The sequence below is a fragment of the Micromys minutus genome (genome assembly GCF_963924665.1).
Source record: "Micromys minutus genome assembly, chromosome: 17".
NCBI classification, from domain to species: Eukaryota; Metazoa; Chordata; class Mammalia; order Rodentia; family Muridae; genus Micromys; species Micromys minutus.
The window spans coordinates 12766332-12779673 of NC_137952.1; the positions used below are offsets into that span (position 1 = coordinate 12766332).

General features: G+C 42.5%; 1 protein-coding gene across 2 annotated transcripts in view; it reads left to right on the plus strand.

Annotated features, from left to right (window-relative positions):
* The first annotated feature begins 2804 nt into the window (after positions 1–2804).
* Positions 2805–13342, plus strand: part of FBXO3 (F-box protein 3) — a 34530-nt gene continuing 23992 nt past the window's right edge. For both annotated transcript variants that reach the window (XM_080931487.1, XM_080931488.1), the window contains exons 1-3: positions 2805–2936; positions 5709–5798; positions 8518–8681. In XM_080931487.1, coding sequence (XP_080787613.1) covers positions 2833–2936; positions 5709–5798; positions 8518–8681 — 358 coding nt within the window. In that variant the 5' untranslated portion in view covers positions 2805–2832. The remainder of the gene's footprint in view (positions 2937–5708; positions 5799–8517; positions 8682–13342) is intronic.

A 13342-nucleotide genomic window follows, 5' to 3' on the forward strand; every position in this document is an offset into this window, starting at 1 on the left:
TCGTCATCCTGGCACGTGTCGAGTTTTGCATGGAAATACTGCATTTCCCCCCAACCCCCTAGTAGGAGACCCCATGTCATTGATACAAAGTTGGTAGGCTTTGGGCTTACAAGTCTTTTTTGGACATATTCCTGATCCACCATATTGGAAATAGCCAATACGGAACACAGTGTATCCAGCGGGCATCACCCAAACCTGGCCAAGAAGGTTATATCCTTGGGTTCCAAGAAATCAAGAGGGTTACTGCAGAAAAAAAAAAAAAAAAAAAAAAAAAAAAACCCAAACAACCTCTGTTCAGTGAATTCAGAAATACGTCTCTGCCAAAGGGAGGACAAGTACCTTCCAGGACTGAGTTCGAGTGGCTGCTACGACTCTGCCTACGATGCTCTCATGTCCCTTCCATGCTTCTCATTAGCCATGGGACCTCTAAGTCGGGGCCACAGTTTTGCTAGGCCCACCCAGCTGGCTGCTTCTCTGCGATCTCCATTCATCCCCGCCCCCATACTTTTCTCCTTCTTCCTGCGTTTCCGTTTCCGCTGCGGAGCATTAAACACACTCCAAGATTTTCCTGGGCTCTGCTGAGGAGGACCGCTTCACCAGGCAGCCTTCCAGCCCAGGTTGTTCTGGTGATGGCGTCCTAATTGTGAACCTCCTCCCTTCCCTTCATTCCCTGGCCTCACAAGTGCACCGGGTACCTCCTTACAATCAGGAGGGTGCCCGAATCCCTGGGCACCGAGACAAGGTTGCAGGTGGTACTCAGCCTTCAGTTCCTGGCCCAGAGGTACACGCCTCCCGCACTGTTGGGTGGAAATACACATCGGAAGCGAGGGACTGAAAACAGGACAGCGCACCTGATCCAACTGCCCTACTTCATACTCTCTCCCAAGCCAGCCCTAGCTTCCGGCTTTCTTCTTCCACTCACAAGGGCCCCTAGGTTGGAAAGAGGAAGATATAATAAATGCCAGAAAGTTTTATATATGGAGAGCGGACATCTGTAGGCTATCATTTTAGGAGGACCCTCTGGAGTTTGCCCTCAGTCATTGCCTGCCCCGCCTCCAGGCCTTTTAAGGGAGGGGAAAGGAATCATTAAGAATAAATAAAAGCATGTGTTTAGGGGTACATCCCCCCACTTTGGCCTCAAGCTTCAGTATGGAACTGTGTGATTTCGTGTTCATTAAAAATATTAGTATTTTGTTCAGAGCTCTAGTTAGCTTTAACTGTTAACTTGATAGTGCTCTCTAGGGCTATTTGGGTTTGTCTTTTACCCAGCCGGATGTTATGGAGTGACACTTCCTCATCGTAAGGAGCAGAGCCAGACTATGCTACCCCGGCTTCAGGGCCAAGATGTATGTCCGTGGTAAGGTAGGAATTGGGAATCGAGGCCCGAGGGACCGATTGGATCAGTCAGTGAAGTAAGTGACTGGCCTGTGGAAACTTTTGGACTTCCAACAGAAAGGAATTTACCCCCTGCTCTCTGTCCATCATGCCGGATCCACACCCACCTTAACAGCCTCTTTACGAGGCTGAAGAATTGCATCTTCCCATCCCACAGTGATTTCATTCAGCTCAGTCCCCAGGCTTGTGGAACTAAATCTGACTTCAAAAAAAATACAATTTAAAAAATTCGATTTCCTTACTTTTTACTCGTGGGCTGAAAATTTGCCATGCCAACCAAGCCAAGTGAAAGTATCTGAGAGAGACTCATCAGAGGGGCAGGCTATATCCTGTCCTCTGCCCTGACGTTAGAAATAAATTTGAGGTCGAAAAGAAAGAGACCACCACTCCAACTACTGTGTTTAGAGAAGACAAATTTATGCTTATCAAGAGAGTGTGCTCAGAAGGTTAAAAAGAATCGAATTCCTTGTCCCAAACACACACACACACACACACACACACACAAACACACACACACGTTTTATAGTACTTGAGGAAAAATATTCACATTTATTTCTTTTTTAAAAAAGATTTGTTTACTTATGTATTTGAGTGCTTTATTCACACATACCTGTGTGATAGAAGAAGGCTTCATCATATTCCAGTTCGATGGTTGTGAGCCATCATGTGGTTGCTGGGATTTGAACTCAGGACCATCTGGAAGAACAGTCAGTGCTCTTAACCACTGAGCCATCACTCTAGGCCCCCTCTCCCCCCCTCATTACATTTTACTCTAAGCAGTTGGAAGAAACTTTCTCCGGGGATGGGTAGGTTTAGAGGCCTGGTGCCAAGGGCTTGGGCAGTTAACATTTGTTGGGTATCTTAGACAAGGAATTTACCCAGAGGTCATTTTCCTGGTTTTTTTTTTTTTTTTTTTTTTTGGGACAGTTTTGCTTTGTGGGCCGTGGAAGAATTTTAACCTCCTTCTCATTTCAAAATTGGAGTGCCTTCCCCTGTGTCTCTTTCCCCATCATTCCTTCCTAAGTGGACAAGGCTCAGAGCAGCAAATCGGAGAACAGGTGGGGGTCTGAGGCTGGCAACAGAGACCATAGACTGGATATGGGACCCAAAGGCCAGGTAGGGTTAGTGTGAGAATTAGGGAGAGGCTTTGAGGATTCTAGATATAAAACGTGTGGAAGACGAGACCGAAGACTCGGAAACACACTGGCAGGGGTCCGGCTAAGCTTAGGAGATGGGATTTGAAGGGAAGTGCCGATCAGCTGAAGACCAGGGACAGCGCAAGACAGCAGCGCCCCCGCAGGGCAGGCCGCGGGGTGGGCGGGGCATCCCGGGGGCGGGGCCGGGCGACAGTTACATAACTAACCTGTGCAGCCGCGGAGCGGTTCTGGCGGCGGGGGCGGGGCCGGGGTGGTGCCAGGCTGCAGCGGGCCGGGCAAGATGGCTGCCGTAGAGGCCGAGACTGGGCTGCTGACCCTGGAGTCGCTGCCCACCGACCCTCTGCTGCTCATCTTATCCTTCGTGGACTACAGGGACCTAATCAAGTAATGGGGCGGTGCTCTCGGCAGGGGTTGGGAATGTGGACGGAGGCAGGGAAGGAGGCCCGGGGTCGCTGGCTGGACGTGGGCTCCCTCCGCTGCAGGGTGACTGCAGAGCGGCCGTTATCCCGCAGAGCACCCCGGGGGCTGAAGGAGACTCGGAGGAGGGGTCTGGGTATCCAGGTCTTACTCCTGCCCAGGTCTAGGCCTCCGGGAACTTAGCGCCCTCCTCAAGCTTTGGCTAGGCCGAATTGCGGAAGGGAGAGGCGGCTCCCTGGTGTTGCACCCCTCGGACCGTCGCTGGCCCTTTGGAGCCTGGTCTAGCTCTGTAGAAAGGCCACTGTCTCGGCCCACGCGCATCCCTGTCGGGCCTTGGGTTCAGGATGACCATAGCCCTCGTGGGCAGGTAGAACACGCGCGAGGAGGCCTTCGACCTTCTGACTCTCTGATGCCGTCGTGATGGGGGGGGGGGCAGCATGGCACTTTGATTTGTGTCTGCGACTTTTTTTTGGCTGTCAGTTTTCCTTTTTGTGGTGGGTGTTTGGATTTTGTGTTTTGTCACCGACTTTTGGCGAGGACTACAGGTGACTGCGGTTACCTCAGGGTTTCCCAGATGACCAACATTTACTCCAAAAAATAAACACTGGGTGTGGGAGAAGTCCTTCCAGGACTGTTTTAGGGTGGAGGGACAAATGACCCTGCCGCTCGCCCCTTTCTTGTCACCCTCACCCCTTGTGTCAGGATTGTTTACATTATTGACAGCATGGCCTGAGTTTCTTGTGCTTCCGTGAATATCTGTAGAAGGTGCAAAATGGCACTCTCAGATGGGAAGCACATTTTTGGTTTAATTGATTACTGGACCCTGGACATTTGATGATTGTGTCCTCTGTTTTAGGGGCCCTTAAGAGGTACAGATTTCTTGGAGTTACAGGTAGCTGTTGGTTTGGCTAGCTAAGTGGTGGCAGAGGTATTTCCTGGGTTTTCTGTTGTGGCCTCCACTCCTACCTGCTAAGATGTTTGTCTTTCCAGAAAACACACTTCCTCCTACTCAGCCTGTGCTAACACAGAGAAAGTTCTGTAGGAAAGGCTGGGCAGCTCAAATGTATTTCATCTGAGATATTTTATTGCTATAACTTATTTAGACAGCCTTCTTTCTTTGATTGCTTGCTGCCAGCGTTATCTTCTAAAGACCAGTTTGGCTTATCATTATTCTAAAAGCCCACGATAGCCCTGTTTCCACACTGGACCCTGAACTAACTCAGTATGTGAGGCCCTTATCTGCTAGTTTATTATCTAAGGCCTTTCAGGCTGTGTCTCCTCCACTATCATAGTTACACAGTCTGTCATGGCATACCACACGCTTGCACATGGTTGTGTATGTTCCGCTCCTTGTCTGGAATCCTTCACTCTCTTCAATTTAGCAACCTTACTCTCCCACTGTCTTTTTCAACCTCAGAGTTTGGAGTAACAGAGTGTGTCCTGCTAGAGTGTCAGGATTGTTTATTTTTGTATTCATGTGCTCTGGTTTGTTTGTTTGTTTTTTTTTTTTTTTTTTTTTTTTGAATGCCTGCCATGTGCCACTTAAATGTAGGATTACAATAGGGAATTAGATATGGTCTTTATGTAGCTTGACTATTACAGACAAGATGGAAAGTCAAACAAGTGTGTAATTACAAGAGGGGCCAGTATTGGGAAGGAATATGTGTATTGCATTGGTAAGGAATGTGGAAGAATAGATGAGGAACTCACAGCGGGAGACATGACGTGTGGCAGAGTGCAGGTCTATCCAGGTGAAGGGAACAGTATCGAGAGGCTGATGGGTCTGTTGACAATAGTGTGGCCTGTTCAACTAGAAAAACTAGAAAGCTGGTTTTGCTAAAGGTGGTAATGACTAACAGGCAGGCTGCATGAAGTGTGGCTGGTGAGATCATGTAGCCTCATGTAAAAACAGACAGTTCAAAGCTTTAGATAGTAATCAGATTTTTTAAAGGTTATTTTATTCTTATTCTTATTAAAGAAGTACAGTAGTAAAGAAATCAAGAAATTAGAATTAGAGAGATAGCTCAGTGGTTAAGGGCATATATATATATTTTAAATTTCTTTCTTTTTACTGATTTTATTGGATATATTTTATTTACATTTCAAATGTTATTCCCTTTCCTGGATTCCCCTCCATATCCCCTATTCCATCCTCCCTCCCCCTGCTTCTTTGAGGGTGTTCACTGGCATTCCCCTATACTGGGCATTGAGCCTTGAGAGGACCAAGGGCTTCTCCTCCCATTGATGCCCAACAAGGCCATCCTCTGCTACATGTGCAGCTGGAGCCATGGTCCAGTAATCAGAATTTTAAGCTGAAGTAACATGATCCCTCCTTAAATGTTTGTGGAAGTGAGTGGAGTTGAATCCTATTTTTGTCTACAGACTCATCCAGCATACTGCAGTTTCTTTCTTGCCCATTACAGTCTGTCCAACTTTGCCAAGTTCTAACGGGTTTGGTGCCGATTTACTTAACTGTGTTTGGTTGAACTATATCAATCCATTGGGAGTTTAATTTGACTCTGAGATAGTGTGTTCCTTTTTCCTTATTACTCACAGGGTAATTATGCTAACTTACACATTAGGTAGATTTTAAAAGATTAAAAGCTGCGTTGCAGCTTTATGGGTAGTAAGTAGAAATAAGAACAATATAGGAGGTTAAAATTTAACAATTAGTATTTTAATCTTTGACTTTTTTTTAATTTCCCCCCTTTTATACTAACTGAATCCGGTTACTTCCAGTTGTTGCTTTGTTAGCCGAAGACTTAGCCAGCTATCAACTCATGATCCACTGTGGAGAAGACATTGCAAAAAGTACTGGCTGATATCTGAGTAAGTATTCTGTGAACATCCCTTCCTTTGTGGACACAGTGTAGTTTTTTTAGAGTACATTTTTTAGTGTTGGGGACAGGGACTCATTTCTCTAGTCCAGGCTGGCCTTGACCTTGTGGCAGTCCTTCTGCTTCTGCCTCTTCTGTGCTGGGATTAGAAGTGTGAACTATCAAATTTGGCACTAGGGCAGTGGTTCTTAACCTTCCTGATACATCCACATTTTAATGTAGTTCCTCATGCTGTGACCCCAGCCATAAGGTTATTTTCATTGTTACTTCATAACTGTAATTTTGCTACTGTGTAAATTTCTAATATGCAGGATGGCCTTAGGTGACCCTTGTGAAAGGGTCATTAAACCCTCAGAGGGGTCATGACCCACACATTGAGAACTGCTGCTCTAGAGTGATTTTTAATTGTTATACAATAACTGTTTATGTTTATGGGATAAAGTATAATTCAGTGGATATACACAATATATAATAAAAAGGCTAATTTGCATTTCCATCTCCTTAAGTGTGTATTATCCATTTTATTTAGAGCTTTCTGAAACCTTGCTTTTAGTTCTTTATAACATGCTATAAAACATACAGTAAATGTTAGTAAAGTGTAGCCATTGCATACTAATGCTTCCCCATCTAGTTAACTGTTTCCAGTGATGCTCTGAACTCCTTGCCTTTCCCCTTCCCAGCTTCTAATGCAGACTGTATAGTTTTGAATACTGACCTTGGACTACTATAATGCAAGTATGTACAGGTTCTTCTTGCCAACCCTAGATTCTGTTACTGAGTCCAGTCAAAGTCATCACATTGCCAGAATAAAAACGTAGAAGACAGCAGGATTTAGAAGATGTGGAAGGAAAGGCAAGAATACCTAATGTGTTTCTTCAATTATGGGAAGTCTGGAGCACTTAAGTTGGGAAATATTTTTTAAAGTTGAAAGTCTCAGTTGTACCAAGGGAAAATTAATAACAGCTATCAAGTATTGGGAGGAGGAAAGGAAGGAAGGGGGAGTTTGAAGTGTTGTTAAGTCCTCATCTTTCATTTTGTGGCATCACCTGCTATATATAAAATTTGTAAATCAAGGACCAGAGGTATAAGAGTATAGAAATGTATAAAGTTTTCATAAATAACTTTTTTAAGATCACAAGCTCAGTTTTTACAGTGCTGGGATTGTACTCACTGTGGGCCTCACTGTGCTAGGTGAGCTTTCTACAGTTGACTCACACCCCAGCCTTGGTGACAAAAGCTTCGTGTATTTATATTAATACTATATATTCACAAAAGATGCTTCATTCCCTCCTTAAGCTTCCTCCCCCAAAACAAACAAAACAAGTAAAATGTACACCTGGAATCTGGTGTGGCGCACACCTAGTCTACACTTGGAGAATTGTGCTAGAAGATCCTGAGTTTGAGCAAACCTGAGTTATATACACTGTTTCAAAAGAAGAAGCAATCTACCTCTGCTTTGATTTATCCTTTCCTTCCTGTGTGAACTTTTGATTCTAATTCCTAGTCTTCATGGTAGCACCCATCCCTGAACCCCAGGCAGAATTAGGAGTCCTCCTGGGTGCTCAGGTTTTCCCTGCATTCACATGATCTCTAGCCTTCCGGCTAGTGCTCCACGGTCACTACCCTTTCACCTGCTCACCACAGCTTGCTTCAGTTTACTGCCCCTCATGAGGACTGCTCCAGAGCTTTCCTGTGGCTTCTGAATGTTCCTAGTTTTCACCCTTCAATCTACCCCTCCAACTCCCCAAACCACAACCTCCTCAACTCTCCCCATTCAGCTTCCCCATTGTCCCTTCAGTGGCTCTGTACTTCCTGTAGGAAAAAGTCTAAGCCCACTTGACAGTACTTTCAAGTACCCTTTGTGGTTGCTTATCCTGTTAAGTTTACATTTCATTCTTTAAAGGCTCATGATTAGGCTATTTTTTTGAAGGAGAAAAAGGTGTACCTTTTTTAATGTCCTCAGTGGCCAAGTGAACACTCCAGAAATGTTTATATAATTAAAGCGATGAAAGGTGTTAAATCTTTTATTTGTTTTGGTTTATTCTTCTCTGGCTGAGCCAATGTAGATGCACTAGAGCAATATTATGCTGTTATGTTCTAAATAGTCTCGAAAATGGGACAACTATATATATTGTATATTTATAATTGAAGGCAGGTTCAGTAGCGCACACCTATAACCTCAGCACTTGGGAGGTAAGGTAAAGGGAGGGGGATTATAGTTCAGGTCAGCCAGAGCTGCATACTCTGTCTCAAAACAGTTTGTCTTCAACGGATGCACTTTAGGAGTGAGTTGAAATTTCTATTGATATACTATTCATATATTTTGTTAAGCGAGAAAAATAAGTGGCCAATGACCCTGCCACGTCCGGAGTAACTATTACATTTTTAGACGTCTCACTTCTTGCTGTCTAGTTCTCTTTGTAGCTAAAAAATGAGTTAAAGTAAAAAGGCAGAGCTACCACAGACTCTCCATAAAAGTGTGTTGGTAAATATCACAAATACATGCTACACCGGGTTTGTGGTGCATATTTTTAATTCTACCACCTGACAGCTAACCCTGAGGCTCAGAAGTTCAAGGCTGTCCTTACCTGTATCAGTACTTAAGGCTCGTACTACATATGACCCTATCTCAGAAGACAAACAGAGGAAAAGAAAAAAGATATGTTAATATCATTTCAAAAGATTTTTTAAATCTTGTTTTTTAAATATAGGGAAGAGAAAGCCCGGAGGAATCAGTGCTGGAAATCTCTCTTCATAGCTACTTACTCGGATGTTGGAAGATACATTGACCATTATGCTGCTATCAAAAAGGCCTGGGACGACCTCAAGAAGTACTTGGAGCCCAGGTGTCCTCGGATGGTTTTATCTCTGAAAGGTACATTTTAGTTACTAAAGAAAGAGTAGTTTAGGTAACTTCGGATCCTGTGTACCTGACTCATCCAACTTCTTCCAGGTTGCCATTCACACTTTGTTACTAGCCAATGAAGTGGAACGCTGGTACTGTTAAATGATCTTGCCCGTTTTTGATTGGTCTGAGAACCTACATGGCTATTAGAATAAAAGGCTGAACTACTTTACCACTGTACTTATTTTATATAAAAAAACCAATGCTAATTGCTTGAGAATAGCCATTGTGATTTATTTTTATTCTTTGCAATGATGATGATTGAGCCCAGGGCCTCATGCATTGTAGGCAAGTATTCAACAATGGAACTATACCCCTAGTCCTTAAAATGATTATTGTTGTTATTATTATTAATATTGTTACATGTGTATTTTTGTGGTATTCGTGTATAGATACACATTCAGATGGATGTAGTTACATCCCTGTGTGAAAGTCAGAGCACATTTCATGTCTTTCTAGACTGTCTTCTGCTTTACTAATGAGGTCAGTTTTCTTCCTGAGCTCACTGGTTGAGCTAGTCCAGCTAGCCAGTTTCCCCCAGTATCCTTGTCTGTACCTTGCAGATGCTGGATTGCAGGTAGCGTGCTTCACATGCTCAGCCTTTATGTGGTGTCTGGGACCTAAGCTCTACTCCTCATGCTTTTGTAGCACGTGCCTTATGCACTGAGCTGTCTCTCCAGGCCAAGATTATTTTTTAATTGAAAACTTGTATCAATACCTTTTCTTGTTTGGTGTCTGTCAAATGTTAGGAAAGAACTGGGTCTCTAAGCATGTAAAATAACATAGACCGAGAAAACTTTTTTGTTTGGTACAAGAAGTAAAACAGATTTGAACTGAGGTCTATTTGACCCAAGGATTCTCTAGTATATTGTCTAATTATGGCCGGAAATATTAACAAGTTATTTCTGTGTAATTTGTTAATACCTGTAAAGATCATTTATTACTGTTCATCTGCTTTCCACTTGAAGTTTTCCAGATTTACTCACTAGGTGGAGCCATGCACATTGCTGGTTTTGTGAAGCTAGAGTTGGAATCTGTTCTTGACTCTCATTAGAAAAAGGAGATTCCCACTGTAATGTCTCATGAAAATGTCACTTTCAGACAAACCACGATGTGTTTATTGGAAGGCAGAATACATGGTTTTAATAGATGGAATAGGGTGGAACCCTGGGGATCCCTCAGTAATACCACAACAGCTTATCCTCTAAGAAGAAATGAGTGATAACATTCACCTAGCATGGGGGTAGCTGCTTCAAGAGAACAGATAACCTCTGAAAATACGTCTGCAGTGGTGTTAAGTACAATAGGTAATAGTTTATCATAACTGTTACTAAATACATAAAAGGTAGGCATGGAACTAAGTGTTTTACATCACCTCATTAACTTTCCAAAAAATCTGTAAGGAAGATAATTACTGTCTTTTCGTAGGGATAGTACCAACTTAGGGCATAAATGACCAAGTTTACCATCAAAAAGTAAGTGGTAAAGTCAGGAATTGACTAGGGGCCTCACTTTGGCAGTATAATCTTTACAGCTGTGGAGAGGACTAAGCCCATTTTGTTTTGAGTATCTCAGGTCTCTTTAAACTCACTCCATACTAGGGCATTTGGAGTGTGAGAGTGCAGTGTGGTTGTTCTTTCAGACTTATGGCTCCTTTTGTGCTTTGGTGTTCCCAGCTCCTGGGTCTGTTCTGCATCTTGCTGTCGGATTCCTCAGCCACTTCTGCTCTACTCCCAGGTGCCAGTTCTCAGGGCTTGTCAGGAGTTTGGGATGAAGGCTAACAGGGAATATTTGCCATGCTGGGGATACTAGGAATTTCAGGCTTATTAGTTCCACACCAAGTTACCAATGTGTCTGCTGACCTCGGAACCACCATGCTCACTCAGTGCTAAGGTTATGTAGGTGTCAGGCTAAAAAGGAAATTAGCAGCAGATAGGTGTAGACTGCGGTACTGTTTATGGAGCATCCTGAGGTTGTTGTGTATTTTTAAAGCACATTTTCCTTGTATATTGGCTTAGAATTGAGGTGAGAGTTCTTTACAGGAACAAACAGTAAATACTTTAGAGTTGGTAGGACTGACTCATGTGACAGAGACCTGTGTTTAACCCTGCCATTAGATTGTTGTTTTTGGAAAGCTGCCTCAGACAATACAGAAACAATTGGGGTGGCTGGGTTCCAATAAAAAGGGTTTAGCCTCTTAGCTATTAATTTATCAAACCTTAATTAAGTACTAGTACGTTCACATCGAAGAAAAGAGAGAGTTTACGTGGCCTGTTTGAGGACTAATGACTAGTAAGCAACAGAGATAAACTCTAGTCTTGGCTTCTGATAAATTCCTCTCTGAGTAGGCGAAGGGAAAAGAGAGTAGGTGAGTATTTATTGAAAGTAGTAAGGCACTTTATAAATAAATAAGCACATGACATTTCCCTCCTTCTGCAGTTCTCTCAGGTTGGTGGCATTGTGGAGAGCCGTTTTGGCACCTCTGGTCAGCTGGTGGCAGAGAAATATTAATTTTTCAGGACACCTTGAAGCTGACCCTAGGCAGTAAACAGACTTTTGTGCTGTGTCCCTTAAGGGCTAGAATTAAGCACATTTACATCTGAAGTTCAGAGCAATTCACTTAGGACTATAACCTAGGGAAGTACATTTGCATTTGAAGGTCTTAGAGTGCTGCTCAGGACCGGGCAGATTCAGCCAGGGCCGATTCTTTGGTTGTAGGCTCTGCAGCCTCTCTTATCACCTTTTGTCCCTGATCTGGATGTTTGCAGGATCTTTGGTTGTTTGTTAACTTGATGTAATCTTTCTGCATGCAATTAAAGTGGTATATAAGAAAACTAATAAACAAAGGCTTTGCTTCGACCAAGAGGCTTAGGCCTCAAGTCCAGCCGAAGTCATATTGCAGCTTTAACTAACTTGTCTTTCTCTTTCAATCCTCGCTCCGGTTCCGGGTGGACCTCTTGAGAGTTCGAGCTGGTCTCAGAAATGGCATTAGCTCATTGTTTTGGAGAACAAGGTCAAACAGATGCAGTATCTTTTCTATCAAACTCTTGTTTTTTACATTTTCTTTTATATGTGTATGTAGTGTACATATATGTACATGTTTGTGTGTGTCCCCACTTGTATGCATGTGAAGACCAGAGGTTGATATGCCTCACATCTTCCTAAGTTTTTTCCTATCCTTTTGTTTTGATTTTTTTTTTTTTTTTTTTTTTTTTTTTTTTTTTTTTTTGAGAGAGGAGTTCCCCTATGTAAAGCTCTGACAGTTCTAGAACTTGCTCTATAGATTAGGCTGCTTGAACTCAAAAAGGTCCACCTGCCTCTGCCTCCCTCTGAGTGCCAGGATTAAAGGTATTGCCACCATTGCTCAACCTACCACTCCATTTCTCAAGACAGGTGTCTATCACTAAACCTAGAGCTTATTGACTTAATTAGCTGGACTGGTCAGTCATCTCTAGGGATATGGATGTTTCTGTCTCCACATTAAGGGATTGCAGTTACTCAGCAAGTGCCTGGCATTAAAGGTTGCTAGGGATCTGAATTCAAGTCTTCACTCTGGCAGAGCAAGAATCATTACCTTATATACTTATTATATATTTTATAATATATAATATAATTCATATTATATATTTATATATACATTTAGATTTATAGAGTTCTATATACTTCTCAGTTTCCCTAGTATATCATACTAGAGGACATTTATCAGAACTAAAAATTCATTAATATATTGTTACTTTCACATTTGATTTAGATTTCATCATACTTTTCATTAATGTCCTTAGTGCTCTTCCAGGATCCAGTTTAAAGTATCACACCACATAGCTGTCATTTCTTTTTAACCAGCAGTTTCTGAGTCTTTCCTTGTCTTTTATGACTTGGACACTTTTAAGAAGTACTCATGAAGTATTTTGTAGAAAATATCTAAGATTGGTTTTGTCTGATATTTTCTTTATGATTGGAGTGGTAGATTTTTAGGAAGATTGTTTTTAGTTGAGATGTTTGCCGTAATTAGTGATGTTAAAACTATGTAAATATATTCACAGACCACAACGTACAACTCAGTGAGTTATCACAAAGTCAGTGTGTTCATGGAAACCTTTTCCAGATCTAGTAGTAGAGTCTTATCTGTCCCCAGAGGCCCTTTGTGCCCCTCCATCTTTCACAGAGACAACCACTGCTCTGATGGCTTATCCATCCAGCAGTGTTCTCTTGACTTTATATAAATTATGTGGCTAATTATTTTGAGAAGTTAATTTTACTTTGATTGTGAAGCTCAGTACTTTTTGTTACAGACACAATATATGAATAGATTTGAGTTTATGTTCATCCTACTGTTGATGAATATGTAAGTTACTTCCAGTTCTGTTAGAAATAACAACTTTTTAAGAAAAGATTTATTTTTACGTGATGTAATATCTTGCTTGCATGTATACCTGTGTACAGTGTCTGCAGAATCCAGAAGAGGTCATTAGATCCTCCAGACCTGAAGTTGGGATGGGTATTAGCCTGGGTACTGAACTCAGGTCCTCTACAAGAGCAGCGACTACTCTTAGTAGTTTATCCATGTCTCTAGCCCCTCACCAGGAGTTTTACACTGATGTTTATGAAAGAGTTTGGCCTCTAATTTTCCT